Here is a 26,408-nt window from a genome sequence, read left to right as displayed (position 1 = left end):
TCTGACAAGGCTAATTGTTTCCGTTTGTTTGTTTGTTTGGTTTTAGTGTGTGTGTGTGCATGTGAGTTCCGTACGACATCTCAAAGTTTATCTCTACCGAAAAACAACAGAGAAAACATTGAGCAACAATGACAGTGGATATCTTTGATAAATCAATAACACACAGTTGTTTTTTTAGGGTTTATAAAAGCTTTAAAACAGAGAATCTATTGATCTACATAGACAGTAGTTACCAGATTTACATGATGACATATTGCTTAAATCATTTTAGTCTTTGCCAAGTAAAAAGGCTGCACACACTCGCACAGGCAGAGGTGGTGCTGTAAAATTGTCTTTTTTATCTCTGTCTCATTCAGTCGTGCCCCCAATTAAAACTTCAAGCGTCTCCTCAGCACAAACTCAGGCAGAAGTCTGTGTAGTAAATTCAATTTTAAACTTTACTTATCTCTCCTGAGGGCAACTGTGCATGACAGCCTGCACCAGCGCCCACATGCATACAATCAACGAAAGTAAATGTAAATAAATGAATTAATGAATAAACATCACAGACTATATAGGTAGAAGCTATGCCAAGGTCCTGAAAATAAATAAATAAATATACAGTATATATATATATATATATATATATATATATAAAAGTCTTCTTGGTTTTTTATCATTTAAATAGTTTAAGTGGAGTTTAAGTCGCTCAGTCTGAGTCTCCTTGTGTGTTTAAAGTGTGAAGCAGCTGGCTAATGTGCCATTCTTTGTGTTTAAGTTCATCCCTCTAATAAAAATGTTATCTTTTTTGCTAGGACCGCTCTGCCACATAAAGACCAGTCATCATCTCAACTGCAGGTTTCCATATAGGCAGGTTCTGCACCTTCCTCCTCCTGCACCCAGCTGTCCCTTTAACCCCCCACCCCGACCTGTCACCCCCTGTTCTGTGGGTTGCCTCTCCGTCTTCCCACCACGTCTGCGGAGTGGGTGCCGGCTCCCTCCCCCAGGGGTGGGAGCGAGGAGCTGGGGGATGCGCTGGACAAGCCCCTGGAGAATGACGCCGAGGGGGTATGGAGCCCAGACATTGAGCAGAGCTTCCAGGAGGCCCTGGCCATCTACCCACCCTGTGGCCGCAGGAAGATCATCCTCTCTGATGAGGGCAAGATGTACGGTACGCCCACTACTGTCATACTCTCTGTTCATCCTTTTCCTCTGCATGGGATGGTAAACACTATGCCTATGAAACAATGTGTGTATAGACCTAAACGTTAGTCAAGCTGGAAAATGACATTCATAAAAATCCTTTCTAGCTCACTCTGTTGATTAGTCTGTCAATTTAAATTGGAGGTTTGGATGTGTTAGTTTTGATCATCATGGCAAACCTTTGTAGTAGTTGAAATACATGAGGAGGAGGATGGCTTGCTTGAGGAAGGCTGCAGAGGTTGACCCCAGAAGCAGAAGAATCCAAATCCAAAACCCATTTTGTTTGGGAATGACCTTTCACAACAAAGAAATTCCATAGTTTTCAGTTTCTTTGATTCCTATCCAGTCATCTGGTATACCACACACACTTCAGTTTGTAGTAGTTTCACTATCATCTTTATTATTTAGAGTCATATGAGGTAAATAATGGACATTTGGCAGCAAAACATGTTTTTTGAAGAAAGCTGATAAAGAGCATAAATCATTTCATGCTCATTTTAGATAATCAGAAACTTTGAGCACAAAATTGACTGAAGTTTGATTGACTTTAGGTTGGACAAGTTCATTCTTAACTTAAAATCAATGAACTCTGGTCCTGTAAGACGTGTGTGTAAGTCTGCACTCCACCTCATATGGTAAGACAAGGGCCGTTTGTCTTACACCCACACACTCTCCCACACACACTCACATACTGTAGTTGCGCAAGTGTGTACTGCTATGCACACACACACACACCTCCCCACATATACACATATACGTGCACACACCCATTCATCACCACTCCTCGTCTGTTCGCGTTTCATATCACTCCTGTTTCCTGCACAGCTGTCAGCTCCACATGGTCCCATGGCGTGTGATGGCATGATGTGTCAGAAACAGATGAAAACAGCCTCACTAAATCACACACACACACACACACACACACACACACTCGCGCAGACAATTCCAATATGTTCATCTGCGGTCTGGGGCGAGGATGACACATTGACAGAGATTTCTTGATGTAAAAAGCTTGTGTTCCATCTGATGGTATGTTGGCCGGACGTTCATCCTGTCATATTTCTGGCAGTGATAGCGGAGAGTGTTTTATAGTATCCAAGTTAAGAGGCACGGAGGTAAACATGATGTGCTGGTTCTCATTTCATAGCTCGATCAAGCCATTTGTAGTTGTTTGACACGGAAGGTAACTTTGTAATCTGGCAGAATCTACTACAGATTCATGGAGGAGCACAGATGAAGTGTACAGCAGGTGGCTTCTTTTCAGTGAATCTTTTGCATATTGACTTTGCCAGACAGAAGTTGGGCAGGTGAAGTGTCTGTCCCTCTTGACATCTCGCTGAAAGACACTTGATAACAGATGGCTGGGCTATAGTTTGTCCCGCTGCTTGACTGCTTGATGGTTGGGCTGCCCGGGGACAGAGGCAGCGCCGCCATCAGACAGGCTCTGTCATCACCTTATTCTGTCACTGTGCCAGACGGTTCCTTTAACTGTTAGCTTAGCCTAGCCTAGCTTAGCCACCTATCGAGGTCATGGCCACCCTCTGATCAACACTTAAATCCTTATAAAGCCTGTAATAATAGTTGGGGGTTGGGGAGATAGAGATGAGAGGGGCAGGTGGCACATTCTGTGTCATGGGGATAGGGGGCTGGCTGGGGAAAGGTTGTGGGAGGGGGCTTGGCAAGGCGAGCGCGGAGGTGCCCCTTCCTCCCTACGGGGTTCAGGGTCAGGTGATGTCCACCAGGGAGTGCATTGGCCCGCAAGGAATGGCATGTGCCCTTGAGAGCCAGGGGGTTCAAGGCAGCTCTGCTGTAACCCTAAACCAGAATAGACGTTTACCCTTTGAGCGCCTGGAGGGGGCGAGAGGGGGGGTGGACAAATAAACACCAAGGTGGGCAGTGGTGTCTTGCATGGCCTTAGGGCCCCCCAGAACTCTCTCACACCTGTCCTCAGTGTACATATGTGTGTGTGTGTGTGTGTGTGTGAGCATGAGAGCGTGAGAGGTAATGCTTGTGTCTTTGTGCTCGCTCGCTCGCTCCGCTGCCTCCTATTTCTGTGATTTACCGCCCTCATGTCCCTCTGTCTTGCTGCTAGACTCTCTCTCTCCCGCTCTGTCTCTCACGGACAACCTTGTCTCTCTCCTGTCAGTCTGTCATTGGGTCTGTCTGCCTTTCAGTTCACCTCCAGCTGCTCTCTAGAGTTCAACCTGACAGCCTTATGGCAAACCCAGATTTACGACTTGAGAAAAGAGACAACGGTAAACCCACGGCCCGCTTTGCCCTCATTGCCCCTAAACAGCTCAGCCTGCCCTTCTTCACAGCCCTCCGATCCCCCCCTTCCCTTTATCACCATCCACAGGGTCAGCAGTGGCCAACAACTCAAGTCATTCAGGCAACCTCAATCAATGCAAAGCCAGTTTGGAAGTCTTTATTGTTGTGAATGTTGTTAAAGTGTTGATGGGCCATCTTAAATCAGCTTATAAGCCGCTAAATCAAATCAGAATATCTTTAAATGCATTTGTGAAATGATGCAGCTGTTGCCTCACTGTTTTATTTTGTCCCCTTTTATGAGCTAAATATGGATATGGACAAACGCAGACAAAACAACCTTCTGGCGAAAATACCTTTGCGTCTGTTGGCCAACATACTCTGAATTGTAGGTTGAATTCTTTTTTGCAAAATGAATGCCATTCTTTCCAAAACAATTCGATATTGAGTCTCCCAACAGCTCAGCAGATGGAATGTGTGCAGATCATCTTCTATCCATTGTAAATTCCTTAATTGAACGGAATGTTTTCCCCATTTTTCTCATACATGCGCCACATTTTTCTCCCATAATGCTATGCATAGCGCTGGCCCGCGTGCCTGTTACTCAACAGACCTATTAGCTCGCTTATTAGGAATGGTGTCACGCATATTGTGGCGGTTTTGTGCTCCGGCCGGCAATTCGACATGCATCTGCCAAGGCAAACATTTCCTGCCTCGCGTGGTTTTGTGTTCTGCTATGTCTCCCCCGAGCTAATGAGCAGACTGTAAAGAGAGAGATCCAGCAGAGGGAAGGACTTTTTAGGAGCGAGTGTCTCTCAGCAGGGGGGTGGACACACACACACACACACACACACACACACACACACACATGCCCTGTGGTCTGACCATAGGGCTCAAGCTGAAAAATGGAAAAACAGTCCCTATGTTCTTCTCTGGAAACCCATATGCTGACAGCAAAAGAATGTGGCAGTGGAAATATCATCATCTCCCTTGTTTACTCGCCGGCCTGTAATTTGTGTACCACTTAAGTAATTAAGGTTGTGTAATTCTATGGCGTTTATTCAGTTTTGTGAGGCATTATTACTTCTAAACCCAGTGACCTCACATCACAAAGGTTACTTCCTTTTAGCGTTAAAGACTGCAAGTTCGAAAACCGCTCTGCCTTGTGATGTCATAGAGGTCAGTTCGCCCTGACTTTGCACGATGTCGTCTGCACCCCAGCTGCTCGTTTTGTGTCCTATTTGTCATGGTGGCGTCTGTGAAAGGAGCACTTTCCTCCCTTTTCTCACTTGTAGCACTCTGTCCTCATACAAATGATTCTTTATATTTGTGTAATGGATAAAGTCAAGAAAGCGTCCCTCAGCAGTGGCATGTCTTTCTTTCAGTACAGAACAAAGAATTCCCACACAGAAAACCACTTTCCCCTCTGTGCTTCACTTGCGCAACATGTCAAATCAATGTCGGTTTCTTTGTCAGGGAATGCAAATGTTTTTTTCCTCTCCAGTGATTCTCATTAAGATCATAACGTAAAGGTCAGCAGAGAGAAACCCACTTCTCATCCGGCTTCAATCTTTGCCAGTTAAGTGAGATAGTGATCTGTTGATTATGATTGAGTGCTCTAGGCCGGTGCACTCTATGCTGATGTCCCAGTGCCTTGCTTGAAGATGCACACTTCAGCTTAGTGCTGTGCCATTATATGAGGTGATACACATGACGATGGAGCCACAAGGGCTTCAGTGTCCAGCTAAGAGACATTTTCACAGTTGCAAACACTGTCCTGTTGTCACGCTTCAAGGGTTGCCTTGGGAACAACATGTGCAGAAAAACACTAATGACACACAGTGGCTTATAAGCACCGTGTAAATTTGCTTTAAGCTAAGTGTTAGAAATTACACAAAACCCAAAATACTTAACAGTATGCGATGGCCGGGAATCGAACCCGGGTCAACTGCTTGGAAGGCAGCTATGCTCACCACTATACCACCATCGCACATCTATACAATGCTATGTTGTGAGCAGAGCCAAAGGTTTTCAACCACATGTAGTGATTTTTATATCTGATCCTGATCAATAGTCTAAGATTTACCTGTAGTTCTTCATCAGGTCTTTATCTTGATTCCGATGTCGTCATTCTTGGCTTGTTTACATGCCTGAGAAACTTGTCTCTTGGTCTGTCACTTGGATTTATATCAATTTATGCGGATTTCAATGTCATGTGATTGATGAAGTCCCTCGATCTAGCCTCTGGTTCCCTGTTTTGTCCCATTTTGTGTCTCTGTGTCCCTTCTCTTTATCTCACAGTGTAACCAACAGGACACAGTGAGCACTGACAGCCGTGTAACAGAGTTGTCACTGTCATCATATCAGTAAGGTGGAAGTTAGGAGGGTCCAAACAGGTTGGACAGCTGTTGATATGTCTCTGTAATTAACGTGCGTCCAGGCGTGCACCGACCATCGCCGCATAAATCTCTGTGACAGTGGAGACCCTGGAGGCAGCTGATTCACTCTGTGTTAATGTTACAGGCCTGCAGACATCTGTTAGATTAGCTCCTCTGCTAGAAATATTAGACTTTGTGAAAAATCAAGAGCAGACTTTGGCTTTGGCTCTGGTTCATACAGAAGTACAACTGGTAAACATGGTGCTCTGGGCTGTGACTGAGGGGGGGATGGCGTTCACCCCACCAAGAGGAAGCTGTGGGGTTTATAAGCATGAATGAATGACACCTGTGGGAGATAATCACAGATCTGACACCAGAAATGGAGAGAATGAGTGAGCGGTAGGAAGAGTGCTGCACAGCAAAATACAGTAATGTGTAATGTGGTGGATAATAACAGGATGATTACATTCTTTGAAAACTAAAAGATGATGTGACACTCGCTTCCCTGTACGCATTCTGGAAGAGAACAACATGCAACGGAGCAGACTTTAGGAATATGATTGATTTTGATTCGTCTAGTGAGAGTCGACATCTCATTAAAACTCATTAAACACAATGTGATGACGCTGGATCAACCGGGCCGCCGCCTCTGTAGTATTGACTTGACTTGCTGGGGTCTTGGCCTGATGCATTCAGGCTCTACTGGAGGGGAAATAACACCCAGCCAACACATTCCTGCAGCCTAAATGTGACCTTTGTTTTCTCCAGCAGAGACAGTGGGGCATATGTGCTACCGAGGGGAAATGTATGTTTGGCAGATGTGTGTCTCCGGAGACGACGGCAGTTTGTCAGACAGGCACAAGAAAGATTGAGGCTTGAGTATAACAAAGCTGCATCTTAGGATATTTAATATACTGGACCTAAGAAATGAACTGGAACGCGATCTGCACAAATCCCTGTGCTGTGGTTTTTCATGCATTGACAATCGGAGTGTTGTTGTGCACACACGCAAACAAACACACACAGAAAAAAAGCAAGTCACCCCATGGGGCAATGTCAGAGCACAGATGCGGGAGCCCGATGCGGAGCAGTCAGCGCGCAGGAATGTGAGGAATGCGTTGGGCTGAAGGAAGGAGAGAGAAAAGGATCAGACCAGGCCAGTGATGACCACAATCCGCAAGGGAAGGGCAGATTTATGAGCAGCCTGACTTTGGAGGAGAAACTTTAGGCTTCCTTCAGGCCCTCCTTGACCTCCACCAAGCGGCCTGTAGAGAAGAGAGGCCAAAGACAAATAGATGAAATAGTAGACATTTTTAAGGCAAAACATAGCTTTAATTAATTATTTTCTGTATTTATATGTGCATTAGTATTGATACAGGATATTCAGAAATACAGAATAAAATGGGATATCGTAAATAACCTTTCACACACGCCGTAGATATTTGACAGTTATTGTTGCTTTCCCTCTAAACTCACAAACTGTCTCTGCATTGCAGTGTTCCTTAAGTTGCACAACACAGCAATATCCCCCTGAACTCTGGAACACCCCGACTTCACTGCTGCTGCTGCTGCGGTCGGTCACTTTTCATGCCCTTAAGAATTTTTTTTCCAGAATCAGATTTCCCCCAGACAAGTTCATGACTGCAGGCGGTGTGATAAACAACATCAAACTGCGGACCAGCGGGTGAAGGTATAATGTTCCGAGTGACTTTCCTACAGCCTTGGCCGCTGTGAGCTCTCTGTGTGTGTTACTCCCATTGGACATCATGATCTCATTGCTGTGTGACTGAGTCCTCTCTCTGATCTCATGGGTGTGTTGGAGGGTATTTTTAATGGGCCCTGCCCCAGGCCCTCACACTAGGAGTGGCAGGGCATCTGATATGAGACTATGAAGCACAGTCTCTTGACAACCCATTAATGAAATTGTTTAATGCTCGCACAACACACATCGCTAATTTTGAATGGGCATACTACATAATTCACAAGAGTTTGCCCTGCGCTGCGTCGGTGACACAGATGAACTTACTTGACTGTTTATTTGGGTCCTTAACAACTTCTGCATGCTTGACAACACTTGAGCTTATAAAACTGTTGCAAGCAGCATTTCAAGTTCCCATTGTGCTGTTTTGTGAATTCATGAGGAGTTCACATTTTGTTCAACGCGCTCACATAACTGTGTGTCGGCTACTGTGAAAATACAAATTGGTTGCACAATAACCACTTACATCTTGTGGTACACTCAGTAAAGGTTCTGGAACACAAGCAGGCAACTTAATGTTCATTTGAGGTCAAGTACTGTGGGGACACGGACAAAGCTCTGTGTTCATCTTTTCACGACTTTGATTGGGAGGAAATGTGGAACACTTTCTTAATCCCTGGGGGATTAAGAAAATCAGCATTTAGGGACTCAAACAATTGCCGGGCGAGTGCACCTCCAGATAAATACTTCACGCTTCAGAAGGTTCGGCATTGAAAGGAAAATAAGATTGAGATGGAATGAATGAATCCTGCAACTGGGGCTGGAGTGTGTATGTGTGTGTGTGTATGTGACTGTCCTGAAATAGACGTCATCTGGGAGAGAAGTTGAGTCCAAAAAGCCGAACACAAAGGAAGTTGCACTGTGTGTCTGTGTCTGTGTGTGTGTGTCTGTCTGTGTGTAAGTAAAACACTACAAGGTGTTACATCAACTACATCATCCCTCCTTATGGTTATATAAACTATATGTATTTTATTGCTATATTAAATTGTTGATAAATATTCAGTCTTAATTAAAGTTGTTTACACGAACAAAACACTTGTGCCAAATGTGAATTGATACTAGCGACCACCTATCCAAAGGCTATCCGATCAATCTGATCTCTTTTATTGGCTGACGGAGCTTCTGATGGGGATTCAGACAGGTTTCAGGTTTCAGGTTTCCTCGTCGCCATTTGGGGGGTCACTTGATTTGTTAGTTTGTGGAGGCTTGTGAGGTCTGACCCAACCATCACTATGTGAGGAAAATCTAACGGGTTTGTACTAGGTTGTGTGTCGTGACTGATCTCAGTGTTAATTCACATGGAGATGCGGTGCCAAGGGAAAAATTATTGTGTTTAAGAGGTGATGCAAAGTCTAGCAAACGCTTGGATTGCTCTCTCTGTGTGTGTGAGTGTGTGTGTGTGTGTGTGTGTATGAGAGAGAGAGGTGTCCTCCTAATGTAATCCACTCTTGTTTGTTTGTTCTTGTTTGGTTGTCTGAAATTTCTTTGTAGCTATTGTTGATCTCTAACCAGTAGAATGTTTGCAGGCTGTATGTAGATTTTAAACCGTCTCTCTTACATTATAAGGACTTTAGAAGAGCCAAGTAGTAATTTAGACTACATTAACAACAGAAACATGTGGACTCTGAATTATATATGATAGTGCTGCCCGTCTATTTGTGGGTTCTCCACGTCTGCCATTGAATTGGAGATCAGTGTTGGGAGAGCAGGGTGATAGAGGCCACATGACCGTTGCCCTCTAGTGCCCTGGCCTGTAACCAGAGACCCTGGATGGGAGGGAACGAGCCCAAGATTTACTGCAGGCGTAAAGACATATTCCATAAACATTGACATACACACCAGCTGTCTGGCAGCCTCACTAGACCGGGCCCCCTTGGTCACTGGCCTGTGCCGTGTCTGTCCCGGGGTCTGGTGCGAGGATCGTATGGCTGCTGCCTCCACCTGCTCTGCCAATGTGACCTGTCTGTCAACAGTGGCACTGCACGGATACACACTTACTCTGTCGATTTAGAAGCCCTCAAACTCCGACTCTCACACGTAGACAGACGTATATACTTAGTAGTATACTTACACTTACTTTTTTTGCCATTGACACGCTTGACAGCCTTCACCCTTAGTCGGACGTGTGTGTTTGCATCCAGGCGAAGCGCAGTGATGCAGCTAAATGAAATCATATGGTGCAAATAAGTAGTGTGCACAGAAATACGCATACATTACTTCATCTCTCCCACTTTATGCCTCCTGGTTTGGCCAGGCATGCAGAGCTGGCCTTCTTAGAATATGTTCCCCATCCTCCCCCCCACCTCCAGTTCAGTTACACCACAGACATCATGCTTTTACCTCATTGTGGGGTTTTTTACACGGCTTCATACGTTTGATTTCTCTTATTTTATCTGGAATCTCCTGATTATGACCAGAAAGTGCAAATCAGAATGAATTTCAGTGTGAAATGAATTAAAATGATTTCTTTCTTGGACCCTTACAGGACGAAATGAGTTGATTGCACGCTACATCAAACTCCGCACAGGGAAGACGCGGACAAGGAAGCAGGTGAGTGCTCGGCGAGTGCTTCTTGCAGCAGCCTCCTATTTTTTAACCCTTTTAGAAAGTCTTCTCCTGCTGAGTGACGCCCCGACACTCTGGGTACACCTCATCCTCCGCCCCCCCTCCCCCTCTCTCTATCGCTCCTGTTTGTGCTGGAGATGACGACTGATTTAGGGCGAGGACCACATGTGCAGACGGTATAGGATCGTGTGTCGGTGTTGTTTCTTCACCACCTCATGGATCTGGTGCTTGTTAGAAGGGGGAGAGAATACGGTGATCTGGATGGAAGAATTAAGCGGGATGGGCGAGGGATTTGGAACCCTATCCTCACTACGGCATCCGATATGGAAAGGCTGATGTATGGGCAATGATTGATGTGTAGAGAAAAGGGTCCCTGCTAAGTCGTCTGGCAGGGTTAGTGTGGGAATGGAAAGAGAGACGTGGAGATAAGCGGAGTGGAGACAAGAGGAGGGTCAGTGGGATATCAGTGATGGAGAGCTGCGTCGGGGGGGGGGGGGGAGATAGAGGGACACCTGCTGGTTCAGAAGCAATGAAGCAAAGAATGATGGATGTGCTGTCAGGAAGTGTCAAATTCTTCCCTATTCTCATAGTTTTGGTGTTCAAGTAGGAAATGTCATGTACGCAATTGTCTGTTGAACTTGAGAGTGATGCTAGAGGTTCATCCTCTGAGGACCACAAGTCTCAGAAAATAACGTGTAGTGTAAAAGCAGCCATTAGAATAAGTGACGCCCTTGTATGAAGCAAAAATGTCAATAGAAGGATGATTATGATGTTGGAGCAAGAGAAAAGTTTCCCAGCATCTCAATAAGACTGTGACTTCGGCCATAAAAACATTTTATCAGTAGAAAACTAGTCCAAGGTGCTTGTTGTTTAGGTGACATTGACATAACTCCCATGCTTCTGATCTGTGTTAATGCATTCCTTATCCTGTCTCTATTTGTCTGTGTCCGTCAGGTGTCTAGTCACATCCAAGTTCTAGCACGGCGAAAAGCCAGAGAGATCCAGGTGAAGCTGAAGGTACGCTACGTGAGTCATCCACCTTTTCTATATTTATACACACACACACACACACCCACACACACACAAACAGAGTGCTGTCTTGTATTGCAAGCAAAGATGTAACAAGGGCTAATTGCCTGAAACGTAATGTTGCTTTCTATTTGATTTGAGACAGTAAAACATATTTCCAGGTAATAATCAGACCATGATGTTTGCATTCAGATTTCATTATGGTTCTGCTGTGGAGCAGCAGTGGTACGCAGCATGAAATCATCAAATTGAAGATTGGCTATTTTAATTGCACCTCCTCAGCTAGTTTTATATAGAACACTGACACATGTCGATGAAGTGCACACATACAATATGTCAGCGGGCCTCAGGCTTCCTCGCCACAATTAAAATTCAGATGAGCCAGACACAATTGTGAAGAAATGAATGAATTAGTCTCTGTATTATTCCTTCCACGTATTGTATTTGATAAGTACCTCAATAAAAGCAGTGGTGCTGTAGAGTGAGATCTCACACATCTCTGTACCCCCAGTACTTTCTCAGTTTACATTTCTCATCCACACACACACACACACACAGTCACAGCGGGCAACAGGACTCTCCCTCAACCTGGATGGCAGCCACGAGGGTTCAGTTGGCAGGGCGCTGCATCAGTCACAGGGTTGGCCTCACTGACAGCCCTTTTTAAATACATCTTTGGTGTAACTGAGATCTCGACCACATGTACCCCCCCATATTTCAGCTATGCCCTTGTGTAGCCAGTTCTGGGAAGAAGAATGTTCTGTGTGGCCTTGCCCATTAGGGCTGGGCGGCAAGTGGCCATAGCCCTCGGTGATGTGGAAACTGCTGAAGGAGTGGATTCATACTTAGGAAAGATGTTTGCTTTACATTCCTCATTTTCTTTCTATTGTACACGTAAATCCATTTGAAATCTCCATTATTGGTTCATTGTTGCACCGTGACCATTAGTGTATTGACATATCACCCTGGTGCCTCTCTTGTCTTCCAGTATGACCTCAAGCAGAATCTAGTTGTCAACACTGGCTTGCCCCTGCCAAAGCAATAAACTTAACTCTTGACCCAAAGGCCCTTGACTGTAATATCACCTCCTCTGCCGCTCTCTGCCAGGGAAGAATACACAGATGATGCAAGCTGGCCTCATCCCTTCATTTCCCCTTTTAGGGCTTTACTTTTGTTTCCTGGTGAGATGGGCCGCTGACTTAAATGGAGTCTGGTGAACGCTTACCTCTTGCGTGTGTGTGTCTCTCTGCTTGTCTTCCTCTCTGTCTCTATCTCGCTCTGTCTGTAGGACCAGGCTGCCAAAGACAAGGCCCTCCAGAGTATGGCCACCATGTCCTCAGCACAGATCATCTCGCCCACGGCCTTCCAGAACAAGATGGCTCTCCAAGGGCTGTCCAGGCCAGCTTACCCCACTGCTGGTGGGGTAAGTCACTGACCAGTCTCCCCCTCTTATTAATGGAGCTTTGGCCACATTAAAACTATTTCCAACTTTGATCCTGATTGTCCACAGTGTGTGTAATAGTTTGTCTTTCTTTATTTCTCCCAGTTTTGGCACGGGGCTCTGCCAGGTCAGGGTGGGCATGAAGAGTAAGTTGGCATCTTCTCAGCCTCCTTGTGGTCCCATCCGTCAGTTATTTTCATGTTATCAGATTAATTAAGAGGTGCTATAACCATCATATAAATGGATCAGTGTTTATAAAGAAAACTCCTCAGCTGTCTGACATGCAGCAGATGATTCCTCTGGCCGTATCACTCTCCCCCCCTGTGTCTGTAGAGGTCAGGCCCTCCAATTAGTATGTGAGACGGGGGTCACACGTGTGACATGGTGTGTAACGTGCCTCTCCCTCTCTTCTCTGTCTTGTCTCTCCAGCATTAAGCCCTTCTCCCAGCAGAGTTACGCCATGCAAGCATCCGGCCCAGGCCCCATAACAGGTGGGCTCTTTTTCTCTCCCTGGTGTGTTGACAGAGCGCTGTCACGCCAGCCAAGCCATGAGACAACCCCAGCTTACGACCAAGAGATCGCTCAAAGCTCGCAGAAATAGTTGCAATCGTGCTGCTTTTTTTTCAGGCGACTTTACAACGCCAACACTCACTCGTTTACGTGCGCATACACAACCACACTGCTCTCTCTCGCCTCCAGGTTATGAAACCACAGCAGGGTTGGCCATGTCCCCTGGTGCCCCCCCTTGGCAGGGTAGAAGTATTGCCAGCTCCAAGCTCCGGATGTTGGAGTTTTCCGCCTTCCTGGAGCAACCTCAGGACCCAGAGACTGTGAGTGGACAATAAAGACGTCTTATTATCAATATTCTGCTGACACTGTCTTCCTCAGCATCAGCCTCAAACTCAGGTCAACCCCCCCTGTGTGCTGGGACTGGAAGCCTTCTCCTTCAAACACTTCTCATCTTTTCTCTGCTATGACAGTTTCTGTTTTTTTTTCTTTGCTTTGCAGTTGCAACATTTCTACCAAACATTGACTTTTCCATTATGCTTTGACACCAGTGTATTACAGGAAATGCTGTTGTGCCCACAAAGTGTAATTTAGGTTTCTAACAAGAACCACAGCCTTTTTGAAAATTTGCTCTTGTAATGTTTTGGTTTTTAGGTCTATTTAGAAATGAAATTGTTCCTTTCAAAAGTTAGAATAATCTACTACTTATAATAATAAATGATCACGTCACCCACTATAATGTTTCATCACCAACACAACAATATCAATTTCCCACAAGCATCAAAGGACTTGACATTTCAAAACCACAACAGCTCCCTTTGAAGTGGCTCATTTGCTGGAATTAAACAATAGAAATTCATATGAACTGACAAACTGTAAGCAGCTGAGTACAGTCGGTCAGTGTACTGTAGTCAAACAGTCAAACCCTGACTGACTGTACTCGCTGGTTCCTCTGGATGACTTCCCTAGACACGATGATGAGAAGGTTTGGCGTTGGCACAACCAGGCGACTTCTCTGGAATCCTTGTCATTGCCAGTGTCTGATATTTCTCTCGACCTTCTCATCACGTCACCCTTGGCTGTCTGTGTAATTACATTTTCCGAAAGTGTGTGTGAGGGGTTTTCAATGTCACAGATATCATTAAAAAATATGATTTCTCAGGATATTCACAGTTTTTAGTGGTCACAGTGTCATAATAGTTTTTCCTAAGAGAGATTTGTGGGTATTTTAGGACAAATAGGAAAGACAACAGAGTTTCACATGATCTTCAATGGCGAAAGTGGGAAGAAAACGTCTTGCTGCTCGGTGTTTGGTAGTAAATGCAACAATTTAGCCTCTGCTCACCTCCTCACTTCCTTTTCCCTCTCCGCAGTTCAACAAGCACCTGTTCGTGCACATCGGCCAGTCCAACCCCAGCTACAGCGACGCCTACCTGGAGTCGGTGGACGTCAGGCAGATCTACGACAAGTTCCCCGAGAAGAAAGGAGGCTTGAAGGAGCTGTTTGACAAAGGGCCACACAACGCTTTCTTTCTCGTCAAGTTCTGGGTACAATTCATTTCCTTCTTTTCAACAATGAGGTTCAGTTCAGCACCGATTCAGTCCTACAATCATTTTAGTTTTATTAATTTCACCTCCACCAGTAAATTCTACTCAGTCTAATCTGATTATTTAAATGGTAAATCATTAAAATCCACTTTATTTTAACACGGCACAGGACTAATACTGTTTGTTTGCTATGATTGATACATCAAAGCATATAATCCTCTTCCCAGTGATAAAGTACAGTGAATACTCTTGTTAATGTTCTGTAGCACCTGTTGGTCGTTAATGGCCTCGCAGCGTTAACTCTGCCAGGGGAGAGCTCAAGCGTCGGAGTTAAAAGAACTTAGAGGCGATTTAGGGCAAGAATGAATGGAAAGTCGCTGCTTCAAAAGCCTGATTATGGTTTGTACGCCGGTGACGGAGGCATTGATGTGTAGCGTGCGTTCGGTGCGACTGTTTTTCTGGCCGCTTTGTGTGTGTGTGAGCGTGTGCGTGCGCGTGTGTGACAGCAGCCTTGGGGAGAGTGGCAGGCCTGATCTTTCACTGGGGAAATACGAGACCAGGCACCTGTCCCTGTGCTATTAGACGGAGAAGCGGCCACATGCCCCCACCGCCAACATTTATTTATAGATAAGACCCCCCCCCACTCCTTCTACCCTAACACACACACAAGCACAATACCATCCAACCTCAAAGAGTAAAGTAGGTTGACAAGTTCAGCACGATGCAGTGAGAAGACAGGTGGAGAACACAGCTTTAGGTTTGGGTGAAAAGTTTACAAGAATGCAGGAGAATGACATTGAAATGGTGCCAACATGACACAGAGAGGCAGAGAGACAGAAATGGGGTTATGGGGGTCAGGGAGATCCTTAGGGTGCCACTGGATGCTCCCTTTGTTCATGCAATCCCATGGCCACCTTGCTTTACCTCAAGACCTTTAGCTTTTCCTGATATGTGATTAAAATTAGGGGTTCTGGGAATCTGGACAAGCTGCCAACTGAGACTCCACATCACCAAAGGGGGAAAAAAAATCATTTACCAAAATAAAATGCCACTTGTGAATGTTTTTTAGTTGAGCTTGTTGAAAGAAAACTCAGTGTTCACACTATTTTGTGACTTGTGGTTTCACAGTTGTACATCATGTTCAAATCTGGCTGTGGTTTAACAATATCAACTCTGTGTGTTGAAACCTGTGCTGTTTAGTCATTTCATGTCCTCAAAAATTCCTTCCCTGCACAGAAAACCTGAGAGTCAGATAATAATGCAATATATATATAATGCAAAATAAAAGCATAGCATTTCTGAACTTTGGGGAATAGGACAAAATCGTTATGTTGCACATAATAGGAAAACAATATTAAACACATTATTGCCACATTTGTATTGACTCTAGTTATAAAAGTACATTTTGACACACAGAATACTAAGAGTGACAAGGTAGATTCCTGACAAACTACCAAAATCAAGGAAAGCATAACAACATTTATTTTTAACTTAATTATTTTATTACATACAATTTCAGCGTTGAACAATGGGACTTTTATTGTGAAGGCTGTAGGGTGGGAGTGCAATTAAGTGTCTAGCTTTAGTATGATGTGATAAGCAATGTATTTAAATGATGACATTTTATTTATTTTATTTCTTATTTTAATTTGAAGGTCCAGTCAATTCACCTCTGTGGGCGATTTTTGCCCAATTTAACCCTAAACGGTTTTTTAAAGGATCATCTTTCTATCAAAGCATCTGAAATGAAGGCAGCTCATGTAGGTGGGACCTTTAAATAGAAGCACCACTTAGAAAAAATGTATAAAATGATAACAAATAGCTAGAGATTCTTACAGTTTTCCACTCATTTAGTGATGGTGACAGTGTCCATTTAAAGAAATAAATCTCCTCCTGATCCTCAGCGTGTTGAGCGACACGTGGAATGAATGGATGGAATCTAACACTGGTGTCATGATTGCAGGTGGAACCCCTCAGAGGGAATCTGAGAGCTCAACCAACCACCGATCTGTGCACTGAATGTATATCTGCCGGGCCAATCTCAATGCGTTTGTGTGGCGTATGTTGCACTGTGAATTCACAGATTAGTGGAATTTCAAGCCTGAACCACCGTCCAGTTTCCAGTTTCCTACTAGAACCTATGAAGTTCAAAATAGATCATCGCTGCTAGTTGGCGATGAATTCTCTGGTCTTTTAAACATGGCGCCTCCGTCTTCTAACCCCTGTATCACTTCTTACGTTGACACGTATTTGGAGTCAATCGGTCAGCCGGCGTGTCATCGCAGCCCTAGTGAGGCGTCAGCGTGCTTTGGCCCGGGCTTCAAAGCAGGGCCAGAAAACTAAGGGGATGAGCTTGGTTTAACCGGGCTCAGGCTGGCTGCAAGTGAGACGCAAAAGCAAGCAGGCTGCCGTCTCTGTGTGACGACGCTCCCTGCTGTGCCACTGTCATGAGAACATAGCTCTAAGAAATATTGCTGGGGTACCGAATTCCACCCAGACAGACTGCCAACACTTAACTTGATGTGACATAAAGCTGATTGTCCACCATCATACAGTAGGTGAACTAGAGTGACCACAACTTGAGCAGCTCAACCTGAATCAAAATGAAGGCGTCTCTCCAGTTTTCTTCTTCTTGGACCCTCCACTAACTGTGAATGTCACATTCAAAGTGCCCTCTTGCAATCTCATGCCAGCAGATGGCCTTGTATGTGTGGCATTAACCTTCTCACATGTTCGACTGCCACATTATTTATTGTGAAGGGATAAAAGACATTGGTGAGTGACACCATATTGGAAGCGGTCATCTCCAGTCTTTTGAAAAGGAGCAGCTGTCAGAGCCGTGGCATTTAATGCAGCGAGGGTGAGTGGGAGGTGTGGAAGACCGGCACAGTTGTAGATCATAAAGAAACAGAGAGAGAGATAGAAACAGAGACACAGAGGGGGAACCGGAGATTGGGTGGCAGGAAGAACAGGGTTGGCATGTACCTAGGCAGTGATTCATCAGTGAAACATTACCCCCATCTTTCACGTCTGAACTGAACCGTCATGACATCTGCAACTTCTGCAAAAGGAAAACAGGCTCATAACATTGTTCTCTCTCTGTCTTTATTTTATTGTTTCTTTTCCGAACGGGCTCCTCCAATTCTCAAGGCATCCATGACAAAACACTGGTATCCTACTAAACAGCTGGGCATTTTAACACCCGTGTTGGGCGGAGAGAAAGCGGCAAAGTTGCTCTCAGCCATGAAGATAAGGGAAATGAAATCCTTAACACATCTGAAAATGCGATAACCTTATTTCAACCATCATAAAAAAAGGCTAAGAGCCGATGTGATGTAGCAGCGGTGAAACGGCCATGTGGCAGGCCGTGACTCCGGGGCGTGCGCCGAGGTGCAGGTTGGCATGGTGACGGTGACAGGCGGCTGGACCAACTCCAAAGCTATGGCATTCTAGATTGAATTTCCTGCAGATCCCCCTGTCGGCCACTGCCCTGCTCCCCACCTTCCACCTCGCCTCCCCCCTCCCAGCGCCCGTGGCCCTGTCCTAACGGATTGTCTCACGCCTTTGAAGTGCCGAGGGAATCCGATTTGAGTTGGCTCTGCTAAATTGTTACACAGCCGGGCTGCCCACCGTGATCTAATCAGCCAATTGCGTGCTGCTGATTGTAATTGGATGAATTCCCTCGCAGGCTGTTAGGGAAGCAGGGAATGGCGGTTCGGGGTGGGTCACTAGGCCCCAGGGATGAAGACAAATAGAGGAATTACACCAGCCAGGGATGAAGATGAACGCGGTGATGAAGAGATGAGGGGAGGCTGAGCGGTGTCTCAATGGCCCATTAGCAGACAAGAGCCCGACAGGGGAAAAGGTAAAGCAGCCCAGCTGTCTGATGAAGGAGGTGGCACCTCTGCCTCACCTAAAATCAAATTACACTCACCTCCACTCAACGCACAGCCACAGGAAGAATCGCAGATACGTGAATCTTGAGTCACGACTAAGATCACAATGTTATGTTACAACAAAATACACACACAGACACACACAGACAGGACATCTTGGGAATCCTGAGGATGGATTGACGGTGTTACAGCAGGTCAACGAGGTAATGACCATTGGACGCCTCTTGGCTTTACAGAGAATCACTTTCAAGCTTTGTTGAGCCGTCGCACTCTTTGTTGATCCAACACGTTCCTCCAGATACATATCTGTGTGGAGAGGAGACGAACACGGCATTATGGATCTGTCTTTGTATCGTTTGTATCGTCGAGAGCGAGGACGTAACTTAGAACAGCAAGAATAACAACTGCCAACCGGTAAACGAGACGAGTTAGACGAGGAGGTAGTTTGATGAGCGTCTGGATCTCATCGTCTCTCTCTCCCTCTCTCTCTCTCTTTCTCTCTCTCTCTCTCTCTCTCTCTCTCTCTCTCTCTCTCTCTCTCTCTCTCTCTCTCTCTCTCTCTTTCTCTCTCTCTCCTTCTCTAGGCGGACCTCAGCATAAATCTCCAGGATGACAGCAGCTTCTTCTACGGCGTGTCCAGCCAGTACGAGAGCTCCGAAAACATGATCATCACCTCATCAACCAAAGTCTGCTCCTTCGGCAAGCAGGTGGTGGAGAAAGTGGAGGTAAGAGTTCTTTTACAAACTTTGTTTTTTTGGAGCACACTGAGGTCGCGATCTTACCAAAAAACCACCAATCACATTCCGAATAACCTCTCACGGCCCGAAATGGATTCCAGTCAGTTCCCGGTGATGTGTGGTCAACATACTGGTGTGATTCATAGATCTCCTCGCCGTGACTCACCGCTATGTTTCCCGTTAAAACTTACCCTGCCCCCACACACACACAGACACACACACCGCTGATGGATTGCACAATATAAGCACATACACACACATTCATCCTTAGGTGGAGCCATCTGCCTCAGTGGGCCACATGATGATATTTAATGGCTTTATCATTTGATTACGGGTGTCAGAAGAAATATGTTTATAGTCTATCTGACATGCCATACGCTGCATCGGGTGTATTATATTACACATATTACAGCTTATCACTTAGATCTTCACACCCGATGCATTAAATTGAGTTCCATCAACATATGTTTCCTTTTGGTTTCCAATAAATCTCAAGTTTCATCCTATAATATGTTTAATGCTCCATACGGTTCACCCGCATATGTTGGTTTATATTGGATTGGGTGCATTTATGTTGTATTCTGTTCCTAGACGGAGTATGCACGGTTTGAGAACGGCCGCTACGTGTTCAGGATCCACCGCTCCCCGCTGTGTGAATACATGATCAACTTCATCCACAAGCTTAAGCATCTGCCGGAGAAGTACATGATGAACAGCGTACTGGAGAATTTTACAATTCTACAGGTACACACACACACACACTTTTGACCGTACATGAACAGTTAATCTTCCTGGCTTTCACGCAGAGTTAGAATATTTTGTTCATTCCATTGTGAGCTGGACTTTTCTGAATGGGTTGATGCCCTCCTAAGAGAGTGGGTACAGAGCGGGAAGTGGAAAGAATGTGAGTGTATCACCATAGTAACAAAGTGGTCCTCAACCCCACTGTTCAAAGACATTGGTGTCCCTTCCACTGGCAGCTGCATTCCTGCCGACCGGGGGACAATGAGCATATTGAGCCCACACTGACGACTACATGGCAGCATGTCATTAAGTCTCTCAATGGGCTGATTTAGCTCATATTACCCGTGAGCAGTGCATAAACAGATGTGCATAGACAGGCGCACGCAATGCACACAAACCACACACTCACACACATATATAGACAACAAACAGAGGCACACAGTTGCACATTGCCAGGCTGGAACAAGTGCTCTGTTCAGTGGTACAAGGAGCAATTGAGCATAATGAATTGAATAAGTTTTGTTGCCAGTGTTATGCTTATTGAATGGTCACAGTATTCTGAAAATAACACGCCACACAGTATGTTCAGTTAGTGGGAATGGGGCAATATGTGTAGAAGGATCAGTGTACGTGCGTGTTCCAGGTTTCAAATCTCAAGTTTTGGCAAAGGTCATATCATATAAACAAGTCAGATTTACTAAACAAGTCCTAATGCCTTATAGCCTCAAGTCCAAATCACAGTCATTAGTGAAAATGTCGAGTTGCAAGTGTTTTCTGCTAATGTCAAGTTACATTTTAAGTCAGCAAACTTGTCTTGAGTGCCAGCAAGGAACTGCAGCAGCGAGCATAGACTGCAATTAAATGCTGCAGCTCATTTGAAAGAAATTTAAGAACAATTTCTGCTTGATAGTAACTTTTCTTTACAGTTTTGAACAATATTTTGAGCAAATTGAATTGGTGTTCATCAGCTGAACCGTGTATGCAAATGTTAAGGTAGATGAAGATTGTATTCGAAAAATCTAAATGCTGAAGACAATTTAAGGGTAGGGTTACCCTCCATAACATGGCTAAACAGAGCTGTATGTGTGTGTGTCTACAGGTGGTGACTAACAGGGACACACTGGAGACCCTGCTGTGCATAGCCTACGTCTTTGAGGTGTCCACCAGCGAGCACGGGGCACAGCACCACATCTACAGGCTAATCAAAGACTGACACAGTTGGAACTTATCTGCTATAGAACCCATTGTAGGACCTCAGAGAGCAACAAAACTAAACAATGGACTACTTCCTCCGTAAGCTTAAAGCTGAAACTGTACAACTCACATGTCAGGACCCAGAGAAACACTGGCCTTGTCGGCGTGCCGGGGAATAATATTACTGAAGAGGAGCTGAATTTGGGACTGTGGAAGCTGAAAGCGGGCTTGGTTGGGTGTGAAAACAGAAGAGAGAGCCGCGGTGCACTGTGGTCTCTGTACCAAAGGAGCCAGACCTAACCAACAAGACGTGCATGAGAAAGTTGTCGTTGGTGTTTTTCATCTCATTTTACTAGTGCTTGTTTTGATTTTAGATTCTTTTACATTCATGCATGTGCAGGGGATATTTGCTACAGACTTGTGATGAGTTTGGCTGCCTCAGGGTGCCATCTAGTGACTTAAATGAAAATAACAATGGGGGGAAAAAGTAAAAAAAAAAATTAAAATAGACTGAAAAGTCACCCTTTGCACATTCATAAAATATCACTGTTTTGTGCCAATCTTTTGTGATATTTCAGCAACATAATTGTGTACAGTGTCACATCCATATCCTCTAGTTATGAAAATAAGAGGTTAAAATGATTTTAAAGAGCTATTATATTCACTTTGTTTGATGTTAAATGTTTCTTGTATTGTCTTACTGTTTTTGATTGAAATCAATCTGACTACAATAGGAGGCACATAATAACACTGCTAACTTGAAACAGATGTTGATCTGTAAGCCGATGACAGATTTGTCTGAAACTGTAACTTGGCCTGAAGTGTCAGATGAAAATACAAAGTGTTTCTTATGTTAACGCTTCTCCGTTGTTGGATTTTACATTTTGCGAAATGCATCACAAGGTAGTTAGTTGTGAAATGCAGCGTTATTATAATTAACACTTCAAGTCAAGTGTGAAGGGTTGGAGCTCACATGAATGTGTAGTAGGGAGCCACTAAACAAAACTGAGTGACATTCAGTGATGGAACAATACTTGTTGACATGATGCGTGAGTAGCAGTGAGAAGTGACTAAATGCTCTAGAGAGAAAGAGAGAATGGTATGATCCAATATGAAAAGTCCTCAAGATGGATCAGACAATAAACAGAGCACTAGAGGTTTGGTACTCACAGCTAACATGGGAATCGGGTATATCCAAATATTCCATATCGCACACTAAAGAGACTCTCAGGTTAATGGATAGTAAAATGAATGTTATATGGGACATTGTTCCATATCATATTAGACTCTACGTTAAAGCAAGCGAACACTGCTCTCTGGTGGTTTTAAAGGTCATTACACTTTCAAATCCAACCTCTCCCTCATTCTGTTTCTACCCTAGCTGCCAGTTTAATAGGTACACTTGCACAATTCGAGACAACCCAACACTAAAACCATGCGATAACACTTAAAAAGAAAAGAGTGTGATGTTCAGTTGTTTGTTTAGGCAGTGGCAGATGAGTTAAATCAACTGGTATTTTTTCAGGCTTAGCTGTGGTGTTCTATTGATCCCATTATTGATATAAATGAGAGGGACAGAATGTTTGAAAAATTACACTTATGGTGATGTAATACTAAACCACAACCAATAATTGCACCGTAAATTACTGTACATTTGTCAACAAAAACTGAGCAGTTCAAGGCTCACAAAGCGATAGATTGTACATGTGTGACTAATCAACTGGAAACTCTGAGGAGAATGAAAGTCTGAAGTCAGAACACTCAAGTTCTGGCGAGTCGATTGAGTTTAACAAAACAACACCAAAGCCCAAACTGTGGTGGTTGGAAAGCAGCGGCTGTAATAGTGCCTGTTCTCATGTGAGCTCCAAACCAGAGAATGATGATGAGCTCTGGTGTTAAGTGCCCACTGCTATAAAAGCCAAATCCATCTGGGGCACAGGCCAGATACTTTGCTGGCTGGTCTAAACTGGCCTCTCTCCTGACTTTGTCTTATTCACAGTACTTTACACACACAGTGTTATCATAATAAACAGTATACTGTATATACACACTCTGAAAATAAGGTTCTTTTAGTGAGAAGTTCATTATATTTGAACAATTCAATGAACCAAAGGTGGCATTCAATACAGCAGTTTCAAATCCTTTTCAATATCATGCACTCTGAGCTTTGCTTCCCCACCCTCCAAAAAAAGAGAGCCAGGTCCTTTCAACTCCCAGGTGTAAACTGAGATCCCAGCGCTGTGACGAACAGACAAGCTGACAAAAGGTGAGCGAGAAGCTCTCACAAGTGAAGCAATCCCAAGGCAAAGAAGCAGACGGCTGATTGTAATAATCCCATTTGGGAGAATTCAGGCAGATTGCTACTGCAATTACGGACAATTCACTCTCATACGTCTGCCCGTGTACAGCTTGTGGGAACAAAAGTAACAGAAAGTATTTGTTGGACCTCAAGAGATCCAATCAACTTCCTGAAAAACTACTGAATTGTGAGCATCAGAAGTACCTTGTGGTAAAGTTATACCTGCCCAGTTTGTTTTGACTTTAGTTCTATCAACATTAGAGCATTTCTCACGTACCGTACTGAACTGTGCATAATGCGGCAGTGAGAGTTGTGCTGATATTGTGTACATTTAGAGGAATATAAGCACACCACAGTTGGCTAAATCAATTAATACAATGAATGAATGAATGAATGAATGAATGGGGATATTTTGAAACATAAATTATGCGGATGTGACACATTTAAGCCCCATCAACAAACATTTACATATACAGAAGGTGAACAAAATAACACAAAACTGAATAAAGATTTTGTTCATTTGAATTTGGATGTGGATGTTTATTGGTTTGTATTTGGTTTACAGGGATAGTAAATAAAGTTTAGAGGATTTTCTGTAAGTACCAAACCTCATGGAGCTCTTAGTTTGGCACAGGCCGGGGCCTCATTACGCACTGCTGGGTCTCCACCTCCCCCAGGTGCGTGAACGTGACACACCTGGTAGAAGAGGGACCAGCAGCAGTCAGATCCAGCCCCGCAGCTAACATGACACCCAGCCTCGCTACCGCAACCATCAGCAGTACCACATTGGCTCAGTTATGTGCCCGGATTGCGATCTAACATGGTGTGATTGATGATTATGCGCAATGATCGTCCCATGGGGTTTGCTGACGGTCTTGAGTCTGCTGTGCCGCGCCGAGTCCAGGTGCTCGCCGACGTCTTATTATAAGAACTGCTGGATTCGACGTTTCCCGGGCATTTTCATCGATATCGAGGAGTCTCAGCGGAGAGGAGCGCAGCTGCTGAAGCATTACCAGGAGGAAACGGCGCTCAAATGCAGCCGGACGTGTTGTCTTACCAGGAACTGTAAGTACTCGGCTTGGAAATGTGGAAAAAAATCACTAACAGGCTTGTTGGGTCATTTCTTTAAAACTTCGCGGATTGTTTTTGTTGCACATCTCAGCCATGATGTCACAGCGGATTTCATATTTCTTCTCTTCTTCTCTTGCAGTTTCCTGTAACCTGGCCATATTTCACTATGACACCATTCAAGAAAACGTGAACTGTTTCCACCTGCACTGTCCCACACTGGAGAGCTGCATCCTCAGCCACAGGAGCAACGTGGTGCTGTACAACATCACCAAGGGTAACACACACAGCACAGCATAGCAACCGAGAACTTTGTAATACTTTAATATTCTGTCTCTTACACTTTTTTTTATATTATTCATAAGTCTGTCGCTTAATTTCTGTGAGTTTGTCACCCAAATAACAAAAACTCGAATTACATCGTTTGTGAACAGTATTGATCATGTAAATTGTAATAATTTTATATTGATATTACTATTAGCAGCAACAATAATTTATACAACAATTTATATTTACCTATTATAGTTCTGATGAATATTGTCTTGCTGCATAGAGGATCTGTATAGTTCATGCTTTATTCAGTAAACAGTAAATAGGTCTTATTTTATTCAGGCTATACATGATTGACAAACTGAAGAAATGAAACCATTACAAACTGAGTTTCGTGTCCTAGGTGTGGATCCAGATCTTTTGGTGTTTGGTAAATACTTCACAACCAATGTGCGAGTGTTGCCGCACCACTATGGCCGAGGCAACGCCTCAGAGCCCCTGGCCTCAGACAAGCGCCAGTTCAACCGGCCGCCCCCTGTGCGCCCGACGCCAGCACCCACAGTAAAAACATCCTCCACCACCACCACCACGGCGAGCAGAGTGCTCACTGCCGTCACTGCCACCACCTCTGTGCCCCTGAGCACCACACAGCCCACAGCTGCTTTGTCTTCCCCTCCCACAGCTCCTCCTCCCCCAGAGACCCATGAGACCCATGCATACACCACTGCTTCATCCACTCCCGCCATCTCTGACCCCACCTCTTCTCCAGAATTCACCCCTTCAATGCCTCCTCCTTCCACCACCATCCTTGCCCCTCACACTGCCCCGACCACCCCGGCCTCCCCCTCTTCCACTCTGGATGCTACAACAAGCGTGTCGCCCTCCCCGCCCACCCCTGCTCAACAGCAGGCCTCCAGCTCCTCTCCGCTGCCCACCACCCCTCCTCCGACCTCCATGGCCGTGATGGGAAGCATGGAAAGCAGCAAGCAATACCCCAATGACACCAAGGGCAACCTGGGAAGGAACCAGACTACAGGGAGCGAGGGAGGCCAGGGAGACAGCGGAGAGGACTCCCTTGCGGGCTGGGGGCCTGGGTGGCACTTTGCTGCTCATAGTTTGGTGGTGGCAGTGGCCATCTGCATCACGGTGCTGTTCGGATGCTGCTGCTCCATTTTAGTTGTGGTGAGCTGGAGGGGTCAGAAGAAGAGGATGGGACGCTATCGTACATCCTGGCGAGGGAAAAGAGGCTCCATGCGTCTCATCAAGTATGTTCTGGTCAGAGAAAGCTCCGGAAATTGAGGATGGAGTCCATTTGGGCCAAAGCTTGATGGAGCTGACTGACTATTTGTTCATTTAAAACTTTTATCCCAATATGTTAATTTTATTAAGGAATCTAAGATGAAGACAACTTATCTTTGTAAAATTGTTAATTAATAGCAAGGCCATGAGATACTCCTGAAGCATTTCCTTAATTTAAGCAGCTAGATACATTCATGATTGTAGATTACAGTCAAACTGACAGATTTA

General features: G+C 44.8%; 2 protein-coding genes and 1 non-coding gene across 5 annotated transcripts; 2 read left to right on the top strand and 1 right to left on the bottom strand.

The window, feature by feature from the left end:
• The first annotated feature begins 1,055 nt into the window (after positions 1 to 1,055).
• Positions 1,056 to 22,093, top strand: tead4 (TEA domain transcription factor 4). Of its 3 annotated transcripts, none has more exons than XM_076141971.1 (11): positions 1,056 to 1,145; positions 10,070 to 10,134; positions 11,104 to 11,175; positions 12,467 to 12,601; positions 12,725 to 12,765; positions 13,049 to 13,110; positions 13,319 to 13,449; positions 14,500 to 14,673; positions 19,154 to 19,294; positions 19,898 to 20,050; positions 21,150 to 22,093. In XM_076141971.1, the coding sequence occupies exons 4-11, from the start codon at positions 12,500 to 12,502 to the stop codon at positions 21,261 to 21,263; spliced, it is 918 nt and encodes a 305-aa protein (XP_075998086.1). In that variant the 5' UTR covers positions 1,056 to 1,145; positions 10,070 to 10,134; positions 11,104 to 11,175; positions 12,467 to 12,499; the 3' UTR covers positions 21,264 to 22,093. The 3 variants fall into 3 exon arrangements, with proteins under 3 accessions (XP_075998086.1, XP_075998085.1, XP_075998084.1); XM_076141970.1 differs by having other exon boundaries at positions 1,067 to 1,150; positions 11,104 to 11,166; XM_076141969.1 differs by having other exon boundaries at positions 1,067 to 1,150.
• trnag-ucc (transfer RNA glycine (anticodon UCC)) lies at positions 5,366 to 5,437 on the bottom strand. Its single transcript has one exon. It is a non-coding gene; the product is annotated as a tRNA-Gly (tRNA).
• A 2,295-nt stretch (positions 22,094 to 24,388) lies between the features above and the next one.
• mansc4 (MANSC domain containing 4) lies at positions 24,389 to 26,180 on the top strand. Its single transcript, XM_076142062.1, has 3 exons — positions 24,389 to 24,608; positions 24,754 to 24,888; positions 25,285 to 26,180. The coding sequence occupies exons 1-3, from the start codon at positions 24,389 to 24,391 to the stop codon at positions 26,178 to 26,180; spliced, it is 1,251 nt and encodes a 416-aa protein (XP_075998177.1).
• The last annotated feature ends 228 nt before the right edge of the window (positions 26,181 to 26,408 follow it).

The sequence above is a fragment of the Genypterus blacodes genome, unplaced genomic scaffold, assembly GCF_046128005.1.
Source record: "Genypterus blacodes isolate CSIRO-AG114 ecotype Tasmania unplaced genomic scaffold, CSIRO-AGI_Gbla_v1 ptg000021l_1, whole genome shotgun sequence".
Classification (NCBI taxonomy): Eukaryota; Metazoa; Chordata; class Actinopteri; order Ophidiiformes; family Ophidiidae; genus Genypterus; species Genypterus blacodes.
The sequence above is the reverse complement of the archived record's forward strand: the minus strand, read 5'-3'. Positions and strand labels throughout refer to the sequence as shown.